The sequence below is a fragment of the Hyperolius riggenbachi genome, chromosome 6, assembly GCF_040937935.1.
Source record: "Hyperolius riggenbachi isolate aHypRig1 chromosome 6, aHypRig1.pri, whole genome shotgun sequence".
Taxonomy (NCBI): Eukaryota; Metazoa; Chordata; class Amphibia; order Anura; family Hyperoliidae; genus Hyperolius; species Hyperolius riggenbachi.
In genome coordinates, this window is record NC_090651.1 from 311,968,153 (window position 1) to 311,993,191 (window position 25,039).

At 43.0% G+C, this 25,039-nt stretch overlaps 1 protein-coding gene across 1 annotated transcript in view; it reads right to left on the bottom strand.

Annotated features, from left to right (window-relative positions):
- Nucleotides 1-24,675, bottom strand: part of LOC137521692 (beta-2-glycoprotein 1-like) — a 122,807-nt gene extending 98,132 nt beyond the window's left edge. The window contains exon 1 of the mRNA XM_068241312.1: nt 24,570-24,675. Coding sequence (XP_068097413.1) covers nt 24,570-24,651 — 82 coding nt within the window. The 5' untranslated portion in view covers nt 24,652-24,675. The remainder of the gene's footprint in view (nt 1-24,569) is intronic.
- Nucleotides 24,676-25,039: the final 364 nt, after the last annotated feature.

Consider the following 25,039-nt stretch of genomic DNA (forward strand, 5'->3'; position numbering starts at 1 on the left):
CCAGCTTGCTAGCCTTTAGTGTAATTAGATTGTTCTCATTTCTGCAGATCCCTGGGGGAGTTGATTTTGTAGACAGATTATCATGTTCCATTTGATATCTTTGAAATATGTCACTTCAAAAATGGCAGCGAAAGCCTTCGAGTGGGGCGGAGGGAGAAAGTTTGAAGATTTTTTTTTTTGTCAATTCATCAGTTAGTAACTCTGCAAATAATGTACAAGAGGGGAAATGAAATCCCTGTTGGAGGATGGGCTGCCTCTGCTAAATAGCTGCTATATCCGGAAGGATAAACAATGAAGAAACACTTCCTATAACGATATATTGCTGTATATTACTATGCAACCCTATCCCCCAGTGATGTTTAGCCTAAGCTATGAGGTCACAAAGCCTTCTCCTCCCAGTGCACTGTGGGAGACCTGGCGTTCTTTCTGCTTACTTCGGAACACTCGGAACACACAAGGAGGGCTTTTCTGTCTCTTTTAGCCCCCTATACATTCCTAGTGGTTTGGATCACCCCGGACTGCTTGGTATCTATGTTGTACTGGTCCAAGCCCTATCCCATACAGATATATCAATTCCTGCCATGTGCTGATGAGGGCCAAAAGGCCGAAACAGGCTGTCTACATGTGGGGTTGATGTGGCTGTGTAATATTTAAAGCTATAGACTTGATATACACCAGCGGTTCTGGATGCTTGTCTGGCTCACAGGGGCGAAAAGAGATAATTTGCATATTCAGTAGTGGTGCATTGTGGGTAGCCACAAAATGTTCACTTAAAGCTGAATTATTGCAAGTTTCCTTCTGTTTTAAGAAGACAAATCACACCAAGCATTGCTTTTTAATAGGAGGGCTTTTCGGTCTCTTTTAGCCCCCTATACATTCCTAGTGCTTTGGGTCACCCCGAGCTGCTTGGTAACTCTTCAGAACACACAACAAACAAATATTCTGCAGTGATGCTCCCTGCCAGCAGAAAAGTTGGTGCCACTCGCGATAAATGTAAGAACTTAAGGCTACGTTCACAGTGGTGCATTATGTAGCAGTGTAATGGAAGCTTCCCTCCTCACATACTGGTACTCTTACAAACATTCTCTTCCATACAGATATCCTGAAAAGCTCTAATGGTAATGTAGCAACTAACCTGTTACGTAACATTACTCTTCATCTTTCAACTCTGCCAAACCCTAACCCTTGCACACAAAACAATGGCCTACCCTAACCTTCTCCCAGTCTATCATTAATTATATCAGAAGAACCCTAACATATAAGCCTAGTCCAGCACTAACCTTACATGATTTCCTCAACACCAATCTACCTTGGACTTCTTAAAGTGAACCTCCGGACTAAAAAACTACTCAGCAGAACTGAAAAGGCTTGGTGTTTCTTTAACAGTTTCACAGCATCAGAACTTTTTTTTTCTTACCAAAGCATCATTTTTAGCTGCATTTTTATCTAAGCTCCACCCATCAAAGAAAAAAAGCCCGGGCTTTTTTCCCCTGATGCTGTGCAGAGCATGATAGGATTTCCTATGTTGTTATTGACGTTGCCTAGCAACTGGGAGAGGTGCTCAGGACACAGGACAGTTGGAACTGTGTCTCATGCTCCCTGTCACCTCCTTTCAACCAAAAAGATGGCTGCCATCATGAAATCAAACATTTGCCTGTTCTTTTAAAGCAGGGTGGGTAAGAGATTATATTACATATCTATTTTAATTAACATAACTAATGTAACTTAATGACAGTATGTTTGTTTAGGCTGGAGTTCCTCTTTAAGCTGTAGAAATTATTATTGGAAGGGTTACATACATTTCTGGGAAGCCAAAACTCAATCTCAGTTATGCAGAGGACAGACTTCCTGTGCCTACAGATCATATAAAATAAAACAGACAGTAGTCTCATTACATCTGTACAGAGTATTATGATCACAGGATTGCTTTAACCTTTTGGGGACCGCCCATATTATATCCTACGCCGCACTTGTGCCTGTTTAAGCCTGATGCGGCGTAGGATTTACGCTGCCCACCGTTTCTGCTCCCGACATGACCCTGTGCACCCGGGAGGGGAGATTAAGCTGTCATATGACAGCTGTCATCTCCCCTCAGTGATCAGGTGCCATCGCGTATGGCTCCTGATCATGTGATCACTATGATCGCCGGTGAATCGTAGTTATCACTGTTAGAGCTGCGGCGGTGGGGGGGGGGGGAGGAGAAGAGGATCCACTCACCTTCCTGACGTTCCCACGGCGATCATCACTCCCCTCCGTTTTGGCCGGCATCCCTGCTCGCTCTGATGTAAGTATCGGGTCCCGGCTTGATGACGTCATCAAGCCGCGACACGGAACTTAGCGGCAGTACTAGCGGGGACGCCAGCCAGAGCGGAGGAGCTAGAGCTGCTCATCGCTGGAGCCTGGGAGGTGAGTAAAGGCTGCTGGCAATACGGGGGACATCTGACTACACTGGGCACACCATGCCCAGCTTAGCCCTAGCAGGGATCCAGCTGCCTGACCCCCCCAAACACACCTTCCCCGTCAGCAAAATCGCCTGGTCTTTAAGGGGGGTTAGGCAGCCAGTCTGGAAAGGGTTAAAGAGGAACTGTAGTGAAAATAACATAATAAATAAAATTGCTTATTTTTTTACAATATTCATGGATTTATTCAGTGCCCATTGTAAAATCTGTCCCCTTCCTGATTTACATTCTGAAATGTATCACTGGTGGTTACATTTTTAGTTCTGCCAGGTGATCTCTGCTGAATGTTTGTTACCGAGTTCTTTCTATGCACAGAGGGAGATATTGCTTGCTTTCGCAGTTTGAAAAAGCCATTATTTTCCACAATGCAACGAGGTTCACAGACAGCAAACTGTCAGAACCATGGTCCTGACAGTGTGGGAGGGGGGTCACCACAATATCAGCCATACAGACCCTCCTGAGGCTCTATTGAAGAAAAGGTAAAGAAGGGGGCGTAAGCAGAAATCACTAGGCCCCCCTGCAAAATTTTGGATGGGGCCCACCCAGCTGTTGCTGCTTGAGGGGGGAGTGCTGATGGTAGCCTAAGGTGAGGTGGGGGAGTCGGGTCCCCCTCCCTGCTGGTGTTTGTGCCTGCTGCTGCTCCCTCCTGCCCCTAAAAATGGCCCCTAAATAAGTGACCAATTAGACAAGCCCTATAGTACAAAATTATTGACCATGACCTCCCTGTTTGTATTCCTCTTGAACCATTGAGTGACGCAGGAACTAAAACTGATTGGATGCCCCCCTCTGTACTTCTACATTTTTTGTGAGAACCAGATGTCTCTCTTTTAACGATATAAGAATGAAGATATAACTTTAAGGCTTGTCCAATTGGACACTTTTGTTACATATATACAGATGCTACAAAATTATGAAGAGTTATTCAAAATTCAGCCGTACAGTTTGCAAGAAAGATCTTGACAAAAGGGCACCATAGCCTTTGAAATGGCAAGTGACATTTAATGTGAATAAATGTAAGGTTATGGTCCTGAGTCATAAACAGTAACAGCAGGGAACAATAAACTAAGCAGCACTTAGTGCCAAGTAACTTGTGTACAGTTGATCCACAGCATCATTTAGTGAACCACCATTGGCGGAAGAGAGGTACAAGGCCGCTGTGCTCGTAATTAATGGCCAGCCAGATCCCGCTTGTTCATGCACCGCCTCCTCATCCATCCTACCCTCCTCAGTAAGAGGGCACAGCATTCATTCTTGATCATGTCACCATTAAAGGACACCCAAGTCGAAAATAAACTAATGAAATAAACAATTGTATCTATCTTCCTTCTCCTAAAAATGACTTTTTAAGATATTCCACAGTTTTATTTTATATTTAAATCTACTTTTTAAGTTTTTACTTTTTTAATGTTTTTGCTGAATGACACATTCATTGAAGTATGCCAGAGCTAAAATCTATGAACTATTGAACCTTTTTATCTCTTTCCTGCTCTCAGAAGCCATTTTCTGCTAGGAAAGTGTTTTATAGTTGAAATTTCCTATCAGTGAGGGTCACACTGTAGTCACTTCCTGACTGAGTCAGGACTGGGTCAGCCACTTACATAGCTGATATTTAACTCTTTCAGGCAGAGATAGAAAAAAAGGAACACATCATAGTTATTTGTGTGTTAGGCACTGTACAGACACATGTCTATCTCATCATGTCACGTGTCACCTCGGGTATCCTTTTAAGGGACCCTGAGCACAGCATGTGGGTATGCATTTAAGCATACCCACGAATACTTGGTAATACCGCCAGTGAGGTAAAGCTTTCTGCCCCCCAGTCCGGCCGGTGTAAATTGCATCGGGGCCGGCGATTCTAGGCAAAGTAGCGCTGTGACCCTGGAAGCTCCTCTGTGCACTGAGCACAATGACGTGCTGCTCGTGCACGAATAGGCTGAGAGGAGAATGACGGAAGCAGGAGCATGCGCAGACCTCATAACCCAACTTCTGCTTCCGGGGTCACAGCATGAATTTGCTGAGAGTCACCTGATAAACGATCCTATATTGTGTAATCTTTAAGTATTTTCTATGAGGTCTTTAAACTGAGTGGTTCTCTAGTCAGATATAAGTGAAATTCTCAGTGATGGTGCTGTTGTACGTGACGTTGCTAACTGCAAAATGTTTCTCCTACTCTAACTTCTGAGTGGGTCTGTGGAGCCCCTTTTATGCTGTGTAGGCCCTAAGGGCCCGTTCAGACTGCACGCGTTTCCAGCCGCGTTTTGGAAACGCGTGCAGGAGGCCGACACGCACGACATCAGACAGTGCATAGAGTGCACTGTCTGATGTTCACACTGCATGCGTTCCGAACCTGTGCGGTCCGGGAACGCATGCTGCACGCAGATTTTGCAAAAACGCGCGGCTGTCCCATTCACTTTTCAGTGATGGGATCAGCCACGCAATGCATACAAACGCGGATGCCGTGCCTTCCGCATGCGTGGCCGTCCGCGTTTGTAATGTGAACGGCCCCTTACCATAAAACCCAGTTACTCTTCCTGCTTAATCAGTCTTATATTAATGGTATGGGTAGGCGCTCATATATTTATCATGCAATGGCAGATCACACTAGCAAATTCAGGGGATATCCCCCCCTTCAGGGATAAACTCACCAGATGGTGCAGCCTTCTGGGCCCGTGACAGCGTTCGAGGTATAGGCCACCTCGCAGCCCCTCTGGCTATTCTCCCCAAGGTCTTCTGTTGCTGTGTTTTCAAGAAAAGGATATCCACATCGCGTAAAAGCGTTAAAATATGTCTATTTTTATTGTTCAAAAAGATCAGTTATCGACTACACCAGCTGAAAACATGTGCTATGCCTTTAAGTTGATAAAAGGCTACTGGGCTTGAGATACATAGCATCTACAGCATAGCTTTAGAGGATGCTAACAGCGAGTTGCACTCATCAAATAGTATGCCACTCAGTGCTCATCTATGCCCCCAGCACACTTTAGCTGTAAATAAAAGAATATTGGTAAAATATTGGTAGAATTTAAAATGTTTAAAAGTCCCGCATGTACAAGCTAGCCCGTCCGACCAGCAACACACGTGTGAAGACGTCACTCGGTGGCTCCGCCCAAAGTTTTGTTGCCTTAGCAACTCATCAATTATGAGTGAGAATGAATTTGATCAGTCCAGCAATAGGCTTTACTGGTATCTATACCCTGACCCTGAAGATATTTACAACCGGCCGCAATGCCATCATCATGGTGGATGTTCGTGTACAGGGACTCCACGTCCATCGTAGCCAGTATGGTTCCCTTAGGTACTGGGCCGATGGCAACCACACAATCTGAAACAGATGATTGTCAGGAGTTCTTTGAATAGGCCACAACAAAACGGAACATCACCCTGCCGACAAAAAAGGTATGGGACCTGCAGACACATTGACTCCACTGACAGGTTAACGATACCAGGTTCACAACAGGAGTACAGAGTACAAGGCACATTTTCCTGTGGATCCACCAATCTGGTATATCTGATCATGTGTGCTAAATGCCCCAATGTTATGTATGTGGGAGAAACTGGACAAACTCTGTGCGAACCTATGAATGGACACAGGCACACTATTAACAATACCAAATCTGAACTGCAAGCCCATCCACGCCTTCGTCAGTTAACGATGACTGACGAAGGCGTGGATACGCCGAAACGCGTCTTGACGATACCTGCACACAGTCACCTCGGAGAGTGACCTGATGCCCATACACCATCTGGACCCACGCTGGACCCACGCTGCTGCTGGCCACTGCAGCCCCAGGTTTCACTTCTTTGAGGGGACGGTTCTATTCTAGGCTATGTGCCTCATTAAATGCTTGTTATCTGCACACATCTAGTAAGTGCATTTTTTATGTTTGCGCAGTTTGAATTTATTAAAAGGTGTCACACTACGGAGCGCTCTTTCCGTTTTGTTGTTTTTATCTTGTAGTAGCTTGCTCACAGCCGAACACCAAAGGAGCTGCCACTGTGTGATCCTTGCTGGTCTACATCGACCATTTCCTGCAGTAGCGCGAGATTTCACATCCTTAATAAATGGTACCATCCTGATTTAAAACTTCTTGCTTTAACATGGTCATCTGCATCAACTGGAACAGGGAAACAAAACTGCCTCAGCCAGAGTTGGATCTCTGTCTTTTCATGATGAGATCCATGGGCGTAACTAGGCCCCACTGGGCCCCCCTGCAGATTTTCAGAGCGCCCCCCCCCCCCCGGGCCCGCTCAGGGCCGTTTTGTGGGGGCTGGAGGGGTGGCAGCATGAGGGGAAAGCTGTGGCCACAGTCGGCGGGAGAGGGGAAGTTCCCCCCCTCTCCCTCACCTCGGGGCTCTCCCCACTGCGCTCCCCTTCAGCTTAAATGTGAGTCCGTGGGCAGCGGCGAGCAGCGGCGGGGCAGCAAACAAATACATACCTTCCGTGCGCTCCACCAGCCTGCGTTCCTCTCACTAGCCTCTGACGCGACTTCCTGTTATACGCGGGAGCAGGGGCTGCAGGCCCTATTGTTACGCCAGTGATGAGATCCTTGATGCTGCTTATGGTGGTAACATCAGGATTAAAAATCAAGCTGTGTATTGCCAGCTTATGCAGATTCCCGGATTCCCCTGCTTACTCTTTTGCTATTTCTAGCTACCACTAGATGGCAGTTGACAGAGGTAAAAAAGACATGGATTTGACAGCAACAATTCACATTCATTCCACTGTATAAAACACGCCCTCATTTACTTTTCTTTATATAATACAAACATTCTGAGATTGGAGCTTGGGGCAGTCATCACTGTACCTCCATCTACATTATCAAGCACATGATTTAACAAGTAAAATAAGAGAATGTTTTTTAAAATGAACCTGAACTGAGTAAAATTATTTAAAATAAACACATGATCTACCTGCAAATGAATAATGACATGCTTACCTCGCTGTCAGTTCCCCTCAGAAGGTCACCGTAGTCCGCTAACAATGATTCCTTCTAGTTCTGTCAGATTTTGTCTGAACTGAAATATATCAGATGCTGTTAGTTATATATCAGTCACTTTCAGTTATAACTGCAAGGACAACTGATGAGCAAGGTAATGTCCATGTTTCCCTATGGTTTAAGTGGCTAATATTACAGTTCAACAGTGTGCTGACCAGGAAGCGGTTATGGGGTAATGGCCATTTTCAAAGTGGAGGACGGAGAATTCCATCGATCACAGTGAACAAACAGCAGGGCCGCCATCAGAAATTTTTGGGCCCCATACTGGGAAAACCTACCTGGCCTACCTCACTCTCCTCTACCGCCACACGGAAAATCAAAATCTTGAATACCTGAACACACTAACGTCCGTGTGTCCATTTTTCACACGCTCCCATGGCTGGGAGCATTCTGCACATGCTCCCAGCCTGCGCTTGCACAGAACTCTCCCATCTATCTATGGGAGCATGATGGAGGAGGCATGGGCCTGGAACAGTTCATGTGCAGTGCCTTACAACACAGTTGGATTGTGGGGACTTCACAGGAGCACAACGGATTTGTGTGGAAGGGTATTGAGGGAGCTGATGAACTCCAGGGGGCTGGAAGGAGCTCTAGGTAAGTAAAAATCCTTTTCTCCCATTCATCTCATGATTACTATAATCACCAACTAAGGTAACTCCTGCATGAGCTTCCAGGCACCTTTCATTACATTAGTGGGCAGCCCATGTGTGGCACTGTTCGCAGGACCTCAGATTCACTCAGGCCCCATACAGCAGTCCCCCCTGTGATGTCCTAAAGGCGGCCCTGACAAACAGGATGCAGGAGAGGAGAAAGAGATTGATGAGTAAATTACAGAGGAGGTAAGTATGACTTGTGTATCTTTATTTTGCCTTCTGTTTTTCAGTTCAGGTTTGCTTTAAACATATCAGTGGACAAAATGTCAGAGCTGCATAAATGTGTAGGAAGTTATTACCCAATATTTTGTTTGTTTTTATTCAGCACTGTGCAAAGCAGGGTTAAATAAGTAATGTTAGGCAAGCAACAGGTGGGTGTTGTGACCGTTGGCAGACTTGTCAAACTAAATGTTAGGTTTGCACTAGTCCTCAAGTTCAAATCTCTACATAGGCACTGTTGTGAAAAAGTTTGTACTTTTGTTATTTGATTAGAATTTTTTTTTATAGGAGCTTAAAGGACAACTGTAGCGAGAGATATATGGAGGCTGCCATATTTATTTCCTTTTAAAGGAATACTATCAAACTTTATCAATTTCTATCAGTAGCATAAATCAAAATCCCATCAATAGTCTAAGCGAACACAGCATGTTTTTGCGGTGCAGTACCTTTTTTTATTTATTTTACCTTATAGGCTGCGTCCCCTGTGAAACTGACGGCGACGGGGAATGGGGCAGCTCATTTTGTGAGAGGGGATTCCTATATTACAGTGTAGCAGTGGATTACCCGACTTTCAGCTTTCCCCACATCAGCGCATTATTCAGTGGATGACACGCCGAAGTAGCCTGCTATGAGGAGACAACCGCTCTCGCTCCTATTCTGCCCAGCCAATCAGCCCCAGACTTCCGTGTGTCGGGCTTCCGCCGCCGCATCGTCATTGTTGTTTGCTATGCAACGGCAAACACATTAGCTGGAGGAGGGCGCGTCATTGCTCCTGAAAGCATTAGAAGCAGGAGCGGAAGGGAAGAATGGATCATGACGCGCCCTCCTCCAGCTAATGTGTTTGCCGTTGCATAGCAAACAACAATGACGATGCGGCAGCGGCAGCCCGACACACGGAAGTCTGGGGCTGATTGGCTGGGCAGAATAGGAGCGAGAGCGGTTGTCTCTCGCTCCTCATAGCAGGCTACTTCGGCGTGTCATCCGCTGAATAATGCGCTGATGTGGGAAAAGCTGAAAGTCGGGTAATCCACTGCTACACTGTAATATAGGAATCCCCTCTCACAAAATGAGCTGCCCCATTCCCCGTCGCCATCAGTTTCACAGGGGACGCAGCCTATAAGGTAAAATAAATAAAAAAAGCTACTGCACAGCAAAAAGATATGCTGTGTTCGCTTAGACTATTGATGGGATTTTGATTTATGCTACTGATAGAAATTGATAAAGTTTGATAGTATTCCTTTAAGCAATACCAGTAGTCTGGCTGTCTTGCTCATCCTCTGCCTCTAATACTTTTAGCCACAGACCCTGAACAAGCATGCAGCAGATCAGCAGTTTCTAACATTATTGTCAGATCTGACAAGATTAGCTACATGCATGTTTCTGGTGTTACTCAGACACTACTGCAGCCAAATAGATCAACAAGACTGCCAGGCAACTGGTATTGTTTAAAAGGAAATAAATATGGCAACCTCCATATTCTTCTCACTTCACTTGTCCTTTAAAAAAACTCTGTAGACCCCCCAGGATACTTACCTTGGGAGAGTGAAGCCTCGGGATTCTAATGAAGCTTCTCCATTCTCCTAAGCCTCAGGAATCCAGTGCTGGCTTCCGCAAAAAAACACAGCCGACGAGGCCAGGGCTTTGGAGTCGGAGTAACTTTGGGTACCTGGAGTCGGAGGTTTCATAAACTGGGGAGTCGGAGTCAGATGATTTTGTGCCAACTCTACAGCCCTGGTAAGTATTAGACTAAAGAGTCGTAGTCGAGAAGTCATAGTTGGACCCATGTAGGGTACCCCCCCCACACACACAGTATAGGTATCTGGATGACTACAGGTAATTTGGTCCTGGGCATGCAAACACACACATACACACACACACACACACACACACACACACACACACACATACACACACACACATACACACACACACACACTACACACACACATATACATACACATACACACACACACACACACACACACACACATACACACTAACACATATATACACACACACACTACACACACACACACACACACATATATACACACTAACACATACATACACACACACATACATACACACACACACACACACACACACACACACACACACACACACACACACACACACACACACTACACACACACTACACACACATATACACACACACACTACACACACACTACACACACACTAACACAAACCACACATACACACACACTCGGTGGGAGTACAACTTTCTGTACATCAACATAAACAGCATTTTTTCATCCATGAGGTTATGATAGTACAAATGCTTTTCCTGAACACCAATATCATTTTTTGGACATATTGAAAGTCATTCTAATAAAAGTTACATTGTGCTGCTGAGGTTTTATAGGACTGCAGGCAGCAACTGAGTTTGTGATTGTGCCTTTTCCCTATGCAGCATCTAAATGTTTGAGTTAGGCTCTAAACAATGAAATAATCAGAAAGAGGGTGCAAATCTCCTTTCATCACCAAGGCATTCTCCAATGCTGTCACTACCTCCAAGAGCATTGAGGGTGTTAAAGGGTTAACTTCCAGGCACGCTTGGGAAGGCAATCTCCCCTGTGCAGAAATGCATGTATGCCGGTATTACCGTGTCAGAGAATTGCACACTCACCGTATTTTTGGTGCGGGATATACCAGCTAGCATGCAGGTGTACAAAGATGACTGTATTAAGGATAATTAATAAAATACTCCTTGAAAATCGGAAATTGGAAAAACGGGAAATCAGGAAACTGGAAATTGGCAGAAATCGTAATTTCCATGGAATCAAACATGGCCATTACTGACTATCCCAAGCAGCTGAAGCTTGCATTGTTTATATTTAATTTTATGTAAAAAAAAAACCAAAAAAACACTTTTTATCTGAGGACACAGAAGTGAAGAGCGCATCTCTCTTGCAAGATCAAAGTCAATTTGTTTTCCATTCTCTCTCTAATGAAAAATCTAAGGACAAGGTTTGTGAGTTCTACTCTCCAGCTCTTTCACTGATCTTTTTGTCACATTTTCATCAAGTCTCATTTGTTGTCACTCTGCAGCTACGAAGTCTAGTTCTGCCTGATTTCTGATGACAAATCCTAAGTGGATTCCGGAGCCTGCTTTGTCAGCGGATCCCGCCACTAGCTGATGAATGAAGTCATCAACAGTCCAAAGTTTAGCTTTTATTTATTACCTTAGACAAAATGTATGGTATGGTCATTAGTCAGCTTCCTGTCTGAATTTCATAAATATAGAGAACACGTTTACACATTTTATTTAAGATTTTAAAGATGGGGTTGCCACTGAGTTTAGGAATGCTCCTCACTTTCTGAATATGCCTAATTATGTTAGTTAAATAAGTTAAAGGTTAAGGTTGAGCAATTAGTACTGGCAATGGTTAGTGTTACCCCTACACGCAGGGTTAAATTTAATGTTAAAGGATACCCGAACTGAAATGTGACATAATGAGATAGACATGTGTATGTACAGTGCCTAGCACTCAAATAACTATGCTATGTTCCTTTTTTTTCTTTTTCTGCCTGAATGAGTTAAATATGAGGTATGCAAGTGGCTGACTCAGTCCTGACTCAGACAGGAAGTGACTACAGTGTGACCCTCACTGATAAGAAATTCCCCTTTTTTTACAGCTTTCTTGCTTTCAGAAGCCATTTTCTGCTAGGAAAGTGTTTTATAGTTGGAATTTCTGATCAGCGAGGGTCACACTGTAGTCACTTCCTGTCTGAGTCAGGACTGAGTCAGCCACTTGCATACCTTATATTTAACTTTTTCAGGCAGAGAAAGAAAAAAAGGAACACAGCATAGTTATTTGTGTGCGAGGTTCTGTACATACACATGTCTATCTCATGATGTCACATTTCAGTTAGGGTATCCTTTAAAGCAGCAGGGACAGCCAAACTATCCCAGGGAAAAAAACAGATATAAAGGTGCGTACACAAGTCGGATTTGCGCAAACGATCCATCCTTTGGACGTCCAAACGACCGGTCATTCGGATGTCAAATCGGGAGTGTGTACAGTCTGTTGTTCAGCTGATAAGAGCGGACTTGATGTCCACACGCCCGATTTGACGTCCGAACGACCGGTCGTTTGGACGTCCAAATGACGGGTCCTTTTTGCGCAAATCTGACGTGTGTATGTACCTTAAGAACATAAATACTTGTTCTACTTACATAACATATGCATTGTACTGTTCAAATTTTGATTTCAGTGATTTTTTTATAGTAAATAAAAAGAAAACTCTTTCAGGCATTTTCCATCTTTGCTGCCTCTGACTGTAGCCAATCCTGATGTCATTTCCTCCCTAAGGCTAGGTTCACAGTAGAGGTGCATACACACATGCGACTATAGTCATTTGAAACGATCGTTCCCCGAGCATTTCAAACGACGATCGTTTAAAAAAAAAAGTAGCCAATGACCATTAAGGCTAACGACGGACGAGCTAGATAGTTATAAACCGACGATCTAGCTTGGCGGATTTTTTCCAACGACGATCATTTGCAAAAGTAGTACATCGTTGGAAACGATCGTTCGTACTAGGCTTGACATGCGCATTTTGCTATTTCTTCCCGGAACTTTTCATTTTTATGCGCAAGCGCAATAGTTGCTTTACGTGATGTAACGTTCGTTCTAACGAAGCTAACTTTACTTAGTTAGTTCTTTCGTCAATTAAAAGTTTGTTCGTCGTTCAAAACGAACGATCGTTGTCGTATGTGTGTACGTAGCTTAGGACATTGCTTTGTAAAGTTGCAACACAACATTATAACGCAATGCCACAAAAAAGTGGTAACACAGATTAGCGCTGCGTTAGGCCTGGAACCCGCTAGGAGTGCTTTTCTGGGCTCTTTGTGATCTGAAAAGCTCTTGCTAATGTAATGCTATGGTGTGATCCCATTTGAGCGATGTGATTTTATAAAAATCCCCAATAGCATTGCATAGGCAAGAGCTTTTTCAAATCACTGGCGCTTAGAAAAGGCTGCTAGCGGGTTTTAGCCCATACCGTCGCATAAAGTAAAGCATACAGTCCATAATAAGTATGCTTTCCTGAACCTGGTAAAGTGTGCGTTTAGCGGTAATGCACTGCAGCAGTGCGTTACTATACCGCTACATCTCACAATGCAACGCTTACGTTGCACTGTGAGCATCGCATAGAATTTTAATTGAATTGTGGTAAGCTGCGTTATTAGACTTTATAACGCAGCACCACAACGTCCTACTGTGAACCTAGCCTTAATCTTTTTTTTCTCCTAGAAACTGCACTATCATATCTAGATTGCTTTGTAAACACATGTGAACACAGCATATTTCAGCAGCTTCGCTCTTCTCAGCCTTGTGTTACACTGAACTGCCCTCAGCCAATAAGTGAGGAGCAGAAGTGAGTGGAGATGACAAGCTTCCTTCTCCTTGGCAATGTACCAAATAGAGCCGGGCTGACTGGGATAGTATTTATTACAGCAGAAACATTTATGATTATATTGCAATGCTTGCAATGCAGGGTCAGGTTGCAGACTGCATAATAAACACAGAGCAGTGGGTAAATGCAATTTGATTTTATGGCTGACAATCCTGCTTTAAGCTCAAGGGCTTGATTCACAAAGCCGTGATAATTTCGCGTTTGCGCGCAAAAAACGTTAAGCTTGTTATAGCACACGAAAAAATGCTAGCGCGACCGTAATACGAGTTATCACGGTTGTGAATCAAGCCCCATGTGTTAAAGGGAACCTGATGCGAGAAGTATATGGAGGCTCCCAAATGTATTTCCTTTTAAACAATACCAGTTGCCTGCCTGGCGGCCCCTTTTTCAGTTATCATTCTATTGATTTTGCTAATCTACATATGAAAAACCCTCTGTACCAGATCATTTTCTTACACGGCTGTAATTTCCTATTTTTTAAGTCATGAAAGATAAGCAGGACTAGTTTAGGGGGTATACTTGGTTGAAGTTAGTGTTAGAATAGCGTTAGCATGAGGGAAGAGTTAACATTTTCAAAGTTAACCATTATTATCAGATCAGGTTAGAAAAAGGCTTACTTTGAGAAGAAGGTTAGTGTTAGGAAAAGGATGAAAGATAGGTATGGGTAGTCATGTTAGTCATGTTTTGGTGATGAGACTTAGGCATGCTATAACAACAACTAGCTAGTAGGGCATTCAAGGAATCTTTTGGCATCTCATTGCTGATCTCATTGTTGTGACTGTTCTTTGTGGTCCCCCCCCCCCCCCCTTCCTCTTTCACCCCAGCCGCCTACCACCTGGACTTTGTAAGCACGGTAGAACCTGAACTGTATGTACTCTGATACTGATCTTGTTTGCTTCCCCTGTTTTTATATGAATCACTTTGCTAGTCATGAGCTATGCATGTGTCCCTTTCAGCATGGTACACACACCACAAGAACAGAGTTCACTCAGCGGTAGCCGGTTCCAAAACTGCTATGTCACATGTAACACAGAGGATGGCTGAAAAGTCCCCTTGATACCTAAATAAGTTTTTCCCTCTATGGTAACACCAACTATTGATTTACTGTACTGCATTTAACCCTTCAGCAGCCAATTTATTTGGAGGCCAGGACAATTTATTTTAGCACATTTTTATTTCTTATTTGTTAGATTTCCTAACTTCTACTTAGTACTGCTGTCATGTGTACTTATGGCCACTTGTCACTAGGGGGCAGTGTAAGACAAAAAAAGGACTTCTGCTTTCAGTTTCTATGTTTTCTGTTTGGAGAAGAGAGATCAAAGCAAGCCAAGGATTTACAGCACAACAGTTCTGCCAGCTGAAGAATAGAGCAGTGCATTATCTTAAAGTGAGATAACTAATTTATGGCTATTAACAGGTTAAATGGAACCTAAAGCAAGAGGTGTATGAAAGCTGCCATATGTATTTCCTTTTAAACAATACCAGTTGCCAGGCAGCCCTTTCCAACAGCAATAATATCTGAATTGCACACCTGAAAAAAATCAGCTAATTCAGGTTCTATATCTAAAATTAATAGAGGCAGGGTAACAGCAGGACTGCCAGGCAACTGGTATTGTTAAACAGCGATAATAAGTAGTAGCAGATTTGCATATGATTTGCATCTGAATTGAATGCATAGTGTGCAGAAAATCTATTTAGGTGCTACACACTGAGCTGGTGGTCATTTCAGATGCAGCCTTAGTGGTATGCGCTGGCGTTCTCCTCGCTGTTTAACAAAATGTAAGTTACACATTTTCTTTTTGCTTAGCTGCTCCCAAGGTTTTAAATTTAGGTTAGGTCACTTGCCCGGAGGTCTGCCTTACCGTGGCGCAAGTGTCTAGTATAATATACTTTGCATGCAAACCATATTGGAAGCTAAAGTTCCTCCTAGCTTAATAAATGTTAGCATTTGTCTTGGATGCAGGGCATGCATTTTTCAGTCTGGCAGAGGCGGTGTATGCCTGTGCGATTAACCATTCAATTGCAGCATGTGTTTAGGGATGCGCAGCCTTTCCCCCCACCTTTTCTTAACTGGTATTGTTAAATCATTTTATAAGAAACATGAGCTGAAAGGAGATAAATGAAGAGTTCAGACAAATAGTCAGCTACATCTAGTGCTAGACAATTGAATATTTTAATGTTATACTAGTTGAGGTTACCATAGCTCGTCATCACAGATAGCAGATCACAGGAGAAACATCCATGATGACACACAATATGGAGTTAGCAGCATTGGTGCCTTTCCATTTTCTGAAGTGATTACTTGATTGAAGCAGAAGTACTTGATGAGCACTCGGTTTTTATAAGGAGATAAACATATTCAAATCCTATAGCACCCTGATATGACTTAAAATATGTGTTAAGATGTTAAAGAGGAATGAAGGGGGGGGGGGATCAATACATTGCATAGAGAGAAGTTCAAATAAAGAAGATAGAACAAGAAATGATTGATATTCGCCATGTAATACAATAAATCCCCCTGTGTCTTTGCGGTGTGTGTCACGCGGGCGGCTGTTGAGAGAAGAGGAGGACGTTGACAGGGGGCGGGGTGTACAGGAGTGTGTGCTGGCGTGTGCGTGCGTGGATAGGCTGACATGTGGAGGGGGTGACTGTGACAGGGGCGGGAGGGGGGTTGTGAGGAAGGCCAGAGCACGTTCTTCTAATGGTCTTAGGCCTACTAGTTTGTTCATATTGTTAGATCCACGATCAGCCTGCACGTAATAATCTTTACTACTGGCAGATCTACTCTACTGAGCACGTGCAAGTCCTTTGCGCCTTTGTGGCTATTTCCGCCTTACCCGAAGGAAGAGCTGCTACTGCGCCTGAGCAAGATCGCGGAAGGTAAATATATCACAGCTTGTCAAGGTTGTCGGGGGAGGATTCGGGGGAAGCCAGCATGGGATTCCTGCTGTCTACAGAGGTCAGGGAAGCCTCATTGGGACCCTGAGGTTCCACCAACCCGCCCCCCCCCCCCCCCACCACCACCACCCTGAGGTAAGTACTCCCCAGGGTTTTTTTTTAAGTTACAGAGTCTCTTTACGTTTTTAAACATAACATAACACTGTGGGATATTTAAATGTCATGTTTAGGGGTAGGAGGATAGATACAATTGTTTATCTTTTCGCTTAGTTTTCACTTAAAACGGAATAAAACCCATAATTTCTTCTTTGCTCTAATAGAATATTCACAGCATATCATATACAACCAGCATTTTTTTTTTTTTACTAGAACATCATTCAAAGGGTTAATCACAGGCTTTAGAAGCTCCCCTGCCAACAGAGCTGCCACATCTGAATGTTAAACAATGTAATCTTGTGTTTACTTAACCCTCCTGGCGGTCTATTAAAAACCGCCAGGGGGCAGCGCAGCAGTTTTTTTTTTATATATATTTTTTAAATCATGTAGCGAGCCTAGCGCTAGCTGCATGATAGCCGCTATGCAGCAGCATCCTCCCTCCCGCTTTGATCGCCTCCGGCGATCAGAAAATCCTGTTCAAAGAACGGGATTTCCTGGAGGGCTTCCCCCGTCGCCATGTCATCGACGTCGTGACGTCAAAGGGAGTCCCGATCCACCCCTCAGCGCTGCCTGGCACAGATTGGCCTGGCAGCGCACGGGGTCTGGGGGGGGGGGGGGCGGCGCGGCGAGCGGCGGCTAATTGGCGCGGAGCGGCGGCTAATTGGCGCGGAGCGGCGGGGATCGGAGTGCACACGCAGCTAGCAAAGTGCTAGCTGCGTGTTGCAAAAAAAAATTATGCAAATTGGCCCAGCAGGGCTTGAGAAATCCTCCTGCGCGGCATAGCCCGAGTTCAGCTCGGGCTATGCCACACAGGAAAGTTAAATGTATCAAGTGTGGAATGTGACACATTCTCTGACTGTGCAGGAGCTCCCAAACACAGAGAGAGAGTCAAAGCATGTCTGCCTGAATGAATGAATTAATAAAACCAGTTATTAATAAAATGCAAAGTCAGCTCACAAAGCAAAAACTGTACTTTTGGGAACCTATAACTTATAAATGAATAATAATAATACTTATGCACAAATGCAAATATGATAACCATATGGCATATAAAAAGTAGGAAAACATGTTTTTATTGAATTTTATGTCAGGGTTTTAAGTATCACTGCTAGATACATTTTTTGGAAACCCATGCAAACATGGGGAGTACACGCAAGTTCCATGCAGATAATATCCTGGCAGAGATTTAAACGTGCTGCAAAGCTAGAATGCTACCCATATCGAGACAGTACCAAATTTGTGCTATTCTTGCACTATGCACTTTTGCGCAGCTGGGTGAAACATGCTGGGTTTGTGGTAGTGGTGTGGTGAGGTATTTGTCAATGAGCATTACTGCATTTATTTTTCCTTTAAGCGGGCTTAACACCATGGCAGATTTCCAGTATACTTTTGATAGAGAGTTTACTGACCTCCACCTTTCTAGTGATAAACTGTTTCCAACTGTGCAATGTTGTGCTCCAGTATTTATTTATCTTTAAGCTGTGATATATTAATATGTAGGGAAGTTGTGTGTCAGAGGACAGCTTGTTTACTTCCTGTATAGCACACATATACTTTGTCCTTGTGCTATTTATATCTTAAACATTTAGCAGTAGATATTTCTTATATATGTTCACTTGTGTACAGTCAATTGATGAGCTCTATCTTTATATACTTTTTAATCAGAAAATTAAAAGTTATATTTTACGGGTTGGATTTATAGATCAGTGTATCATCAAGAAACTGACATTTGCAGCCTATTAAGTGTCCCTAAATGAAAATACATGAACTATTTACCTTTTCTATCTCTCCCCTGCCCTCAGAAGTTGTATTCTGCCAGAACAACTTTTATGGCTGTAACTAGCTTATCAGTGATGTTTACTATATTGCCACAAGGTACTAACAAGACAGAAGCAGCAAAATAAAACAAGTAAAAGAGCCTGGTTATTAATGTTTTGCACTTTACATACACATGTTTATCTCATCATGTCACATATCACATTGGGTACACTTTAAAAAAAAGCATACTATGATTACATTTGTTGGCAGCATTGCCCTTTCAATATAAGATTTTAGCAAATAGTTCAGAACATTATTAAGTAAATCCCCTGTGAATCATTTTCAATTAAATGTAAAAAATTTTCCTTCTCCATTTTAAGCATCTGATTTTCTTTTTTCATTTCTTTTACAGCTTTTGTTGAAAATTGCAGCATAACGGTGATCCAAAAAATATCAAAGAGTATAAGAAAGTAATGAATATCATGGAATGTAATAAATCATGGAATTAAATTATTCCAAAAACTGGCAATATGCAACAGTATCAGGTATCAGGTTTTTTATTACTCTCAAATTTAAAAAAAAAAAACGTCAGAGAACATGAACTGGACGCTCCAAAATGAGACCGTTATAGTTAGGCAATGATTAAAAAATCTTCCAAATTTGTATTGCTGTTTGTGTTCCTATTGTGCAGAATTCTTTCACTTCCAATCCATTAAATCAGTGATCATTGAGTGAAATCCATGAAGTTTTGTATCAGGATGATACCATTTATTGGCTAACTTAAAACATTGAAACAAACAGGATTGAAGCCCGAAGAGGGCTTTACAGCCGAAAGCTTGCTTACTCTTATTCTTTTAAAGAGAGACTGAAGCGAACAAAAATTGCTACTTTTACCTGCTAGTTCGCTTCAGTACTCTCGTTAGATGTAAACCGCCGCATCCCCATCGCAAAATGAGGGCTTTAGACCCCCCAAATCCCCGGGGGAGGGGGGGGAATCCGGCCGGCACTTCCTGAAAGAGGCAGCGTTTTCAGCTTCAGCTCTGCCTCTACTGATGTCAATCACCGCGGATCACCGCCTCTCCCCGCCCCTCTCACTCTTCCTTCACAGAGAGAGGCGGAGATTCTTGCGGCGATTGACGTCAGGAGAGGCAGAGCTACAGCAGAAAGCTCTGCCTCTCAGGGCAGCACAAGCCACGACCAAGATCTAAAGCCCTCGTTTTGCGGCAGGGATACGGCGGTTTACATCTAATGAGACTACTGAAGCGAACTAGCAGGTAACAGTAGCAATTTTTTTGTTCGCTTCAGAGTCTCTTCAAGTTAGCCAATAAATGGTATCATCCTGATACAAAATGTCTTGCTTTTACTGATGGCTAACACGGTACAATAAAAATCCATGGGACATATTTCCATTATTTGTAGTAAGGCTTGGTTCCAACTTGCAGTGGTCCGTTCGGCACAGAGCGGAGTGGACCAGTTCAGTCTCAGCTCCGCTTTGTTTTCAGGTCACGTTTGCATTCAGGTTGGATGTTTTTCCACTCTAGGCCTCTATAGGAAACGCATCCGCTGGTCCGGGAATTTGCGTTCTATTTGCCGCAACACAGCAAATGGCCCTAAGGTTCATTTCCCACTTGCAATGGGTCAGTTCAGTGCGGACAGTCCTGCGACCTGCGTACAGAGTAGGTACATTTTCATCATAGGTCTCTACTAAAAACACATGTACTATCCAGAAAAATGCAGCAGGTCGGGATTTTGCATTGTGTTTAGTGCAACGCAGCAAACGGCTTCACTAAAAATAGCAAGTGAAAGCACAAGCTATTTTCACATTTGATCCATTTGCATGTCTGTTTTTGCGCTACAGAAAAGTACTGAACTAGTGCGTTTTCTTTACAAGTGGGAACCAAGCCTAAGTGAGGAAAGACTACAATCTGTCTGGTATTTTTGGCTTTCTTTGTCGCCATTGTGGATTTCTCCTCTCACAACCAGATTAGACAAGTAGTAGGTAGCCAAGGACACAAGGTAAGGATAGGTCTCCTTAAAAGGACACATATTGCAATAATATTCCTACAAAGCACTTGACTTTTCACTCTTGTCTTCAAACTCCAAAAACATTTATCTGAATTTTGAATCCAGGTAAACAAACATGGAAAATGGGGGGGGGGAGTTACTTTCCAACCAATTAACAAATGATGAATGCCAGATGTCTGGTGTGATCAAACACATACACTCAGTGGCGTAGCTAAAGAGCTGTGGGCCCCGGTGCAAGTTTGACAAAGGGGCCCCCCCAAGCACTCTATACATAACAATTGATACGGTGCACCAAAACCTGCCAATGGCAACTACAGTTTGACTGCTGTCATGAGCAGACATGCTCTATGATTCTCTGTTGTTTTGTCTAATGTAATTGCACCTTAGCACTCTGCACCTTGCACTAATGCACAGCACTTTATTCCCTTGAAAAAGCTTCCGCAAGGAAGTGAAACATGTCGGGTTTTTGTTTTGGTGGGGGGTATTTGTAATTAACATTATCTGACTTAAACTCAGGGGGAGGAGACAAACTCCGCTTTGATGCACTTACATCCCCGAGTTTATGTATAAATGAGAATATATATGTAGTGACAGGCAGTCGTTTGTATAATGCTCTATTTTAGAGGAAACCATTAAAAGTTATATTTTAATATGATCTACAGAGGAAGAAAATTTTGTTGAATTTGATTGTTGATCAGGTTTTGTGCGGAATAATGGCAACTACAGTGTCAGAGGTGCAAGAAAAGCATGGGAAACAGTTTCTTAAGGATTACCAGTATTCAAAGTATCTATAGAAGTCATTATTATGGGCACAGGACCAATAGAGAGCTAATACTGTAGTTGGGGGAGGGCCCTTCGGGGCCCCTCTGGCCCAAGGGCCCCGATGCGGTCGCTACCTCTGCAACCCCTATTGCTACGCCCCTGCATACGCTAGGATGATATGATCATGCTTATTTGATGACCATCGTATTTTCACACTCCGAACAATTGTGTTCCACCATTGTTGACTATAAAGAGTTTGCACGGTATGGCCTGTTCTATGGGTAAACTTATGAGTAAAGATAATTCTTCTTGGGTTATGCCTGCTTATGTCTACAGGAAGAGAGGTGAGTGTGAGAAGTGACAGCAAATAATTGGCTATGGCTAAACTATCAACTAAAACTATTCATAAACATGTTATGCAACTATTTTCAGCTGGAACAATTGTCATGTGATATTTCGGCAAAGTAGCGCTGAAACTACAAGATGAGGACATCCAGGGTCAAAAGTAATGATACAATTCCGACTACCACCTTGGCCGATCACTGTTATTACCTCCCTATAGATAACACCAGCAAAGTCTGTGCCATTTGCCATGAGGGACAGTTAAGTGTCAAGACTATATACTCTGTGTTGGCGCTATATAAATACTAAATAATAATGGCTAATTCCATCCAGTTCCAAAGAAGAAACAGGATCACTTGACTTGACTAAGCTAAGCAATCCTTGTCATTGCACCAGCAGGCAACACCGCAGTAACGTCACACCTGCTCTCCTACATCTGTAGCAGGCTTAAAGGATACCACAACTGACATGTGGCATAATGAGATAGACATGGGTATGTACAGTGCCTAGCACACAAATAACTATGCTGTGTTCCTTTTTTTCTTTCTCTGCCTGAAAGAGGTAAATATCAGGTATGTAAGTGGCTGACTCAGTCCTGACTCAGACAGGAAGTGACTACAGTGTGACCTTCACTGATAAGAAATTCCACCTATAAAACACTTTCCTAGCAGAAAATGGCTTCTGAGAGCAAGAAAGAGATAAAAAAGGGGGAATTTCTCATCAGTGAGGGTCACACTGTAGTCACTTCCTGTCTGAGTCAGGACTGAGTCAGCCACTTACATACCTAATATTTACCTATTTCAGGCAGAGAAAGAAAAAAAGGAACGCAGCATAGTTATTTGTGTGCTAGGCACTGTACATACCCATGTCTATCTCATTATGCCACATGTCAGTTGTGGTATCCTTTAATAATATCTTAAAGGACCACTGTCACAGAAATCTTAACATTTAAAATGTAAGTAAACATATACAGATAAGAAGTATGTTTCTTCCAGAGTAAAATGAGCCATAAATTACTTTTCTCCTATGTTGCTGTCACCTACAGTATGTAGTAGAACTCTGTCATTACCAACAGGTTTTGGACTAGCCTCATGGGAGTTCTCAGGTTTTTCTTTATGTTCAAAACCACTTAGTGAATGGCAGTTGCTCCGTCCAGCTGCCAAAAAAAGTGTGCAGTGAGCAGGCAGGCTGACCAGCATCCTCTATATAAATCTTTTTTAGGGAGTGTCTTTATAAAGAATAAAGGCCATGCTGAGACTCCCCCGTGAGGAGATGGGCTAGTCCAAAACCTGTCAGTAATGTCAGATTTCTACTGCTTACTGTACGTGTCAGTGACATAGGAGAAAAATAATTTATAGCACATTTTACTCTAGAAGAAAACTGCTTCTTATTTATATGTGTTTACATGTATTTTAAATTTTAAGATTTTTGCAACAGTGGCCCTTTAAACATGGCTACTAAATTTTACCAGTACAATGGAAAAAAATAATTCCAGCAAGAGACACAACTGTGCGAAAATCAGGAAACATCAACAATGTGTCCTGTTTTGCTCAGTTTAATTTACCTTCTTAAAACAGAATGTATTTGCGATACTTCAGCTTACCCACAATGCATCACCACTGAATATGCAAATTATCCCTGTAAGCAAGGCAAGCATTCAGAACCACTGGTGTATAGCAAGCCTATAGCTTATATATTTTACAGAGCCACGTCAAACACAACATCAGTAATAGAGTAAAGAGTCTGGGCACCAACCGCAATGAAGGCCTACACTTTACCTTGTGTGTATTGGGGATGCATTAAATGTGTGTTTCGATTGACTTCACTGCGGTTGGAGCTCAGACTCTTTACTCTACAACTGCTGTTAACCATTGCCTGTTTGGTCTGGAGGCACAGCCACTACACCTGTTACCCTCAAGATTTGCCATGTCATCATCTTGTGGCGATCATTCTCTTCCTTCTTCTGATTCAACCCCAACATGCAGACAGCCAGTTTCAGGCCTGTGGTCCTCATCAGTGCATGGCAGGGATTGATATGGCTCTATGGGATAGGGCTTGGACCACTGTACAACAGAGTAACCAAACAGCTCAGGATGACCCAGAACCACTAGGAACATATAGGGGACCAAAAGAGTCCAAAACGCCCTCCTACTAAAAATCAATACTCAGTGTAATTTGCCTCCTATAAACAATAATTCAACTTTAAAGGGGAACTTCAGCCTAAACAAACATACTGTCATTAAGTTACATTAGTTATGTTAATTAGAATAGATAGGTAATATAATCTCTTACCCACCCTGTTTTAAAAGAACAGGCAAATGTTTGTGATTCATGGGGGCTGCCATCTTTGTCATGGGGGCAGCCATCTTTTTGGTTGAAAGGAGGTGACAAGTAGCAGGAGACACAGTTCCAACTGTCCTGTGTCCTGATTACCCCTCCCAGCTGCACACGCTAGGCTTCAAATGTCAAATTCAAAATGTAAAAAAATAAAAAAAAATTGCACCAAAACAGCAGAACGAGAACAACAACATCAGAAATAACATCATGCTTTGCACAGCATCAGGGCAAAAAAGCCCGGGCAGTTTTCTTCTGTGCAGCTAAAAATGAGGCTTGTATAAGAGAAACAAAGTTCTGATACTGTGAAACTGTTAAAGAAACACCAAGCCTTTTCAGTGCTGCTGAGACGATTTGTAGTCCGGAGGTTCACTTTAAGTCACCAACTGTGGTTACTCATAATGCATATTCTGTTTTAGTTATAAAATTGTAAGGGTTCAATTTTCTCATCAAACACAAATAGATTGACTTTTTTTCCGATGCCCTTACTGGCCATGCCATTAAACCTTCGGACTATAATGTACCTTGTTCATTGAAGACAGCAGGCATATACAGGACCAGCAGGACTGCAATGGCGAAATTCCTTTTCAGATCCATTCTGGCCATTGTGAGATCACCACTCTTGCCAAGCCTCTCTAGATCACATTTTTCAAGTGTGCACCTCCTATATAATTTGGAAATGTTAAACATTAACCAGTAGCTAGAAGGAAACAGGACAAAGTATGCTAAAGGACACGCTGACTGTGGGCAGATGCAGTTTCTGTTGTGGTCTTTGACCCCATCAGCAATTCCAGTTAGCAGACAGAAAATCTCACAAAAAACTTGTCTCTTTCATTGTTATTATTATAACAATGCTTATTATACAGCATGATAAATGTGGTAGTGGGTAAACAGTGAGATTACTTATGAGCTCTGATTACTGCATCAGGGATGCTCGGATGTGCCTCATCCACGAATTCGGAAATCCGCGTGGTTGCAAAAAAAAATCCGCATT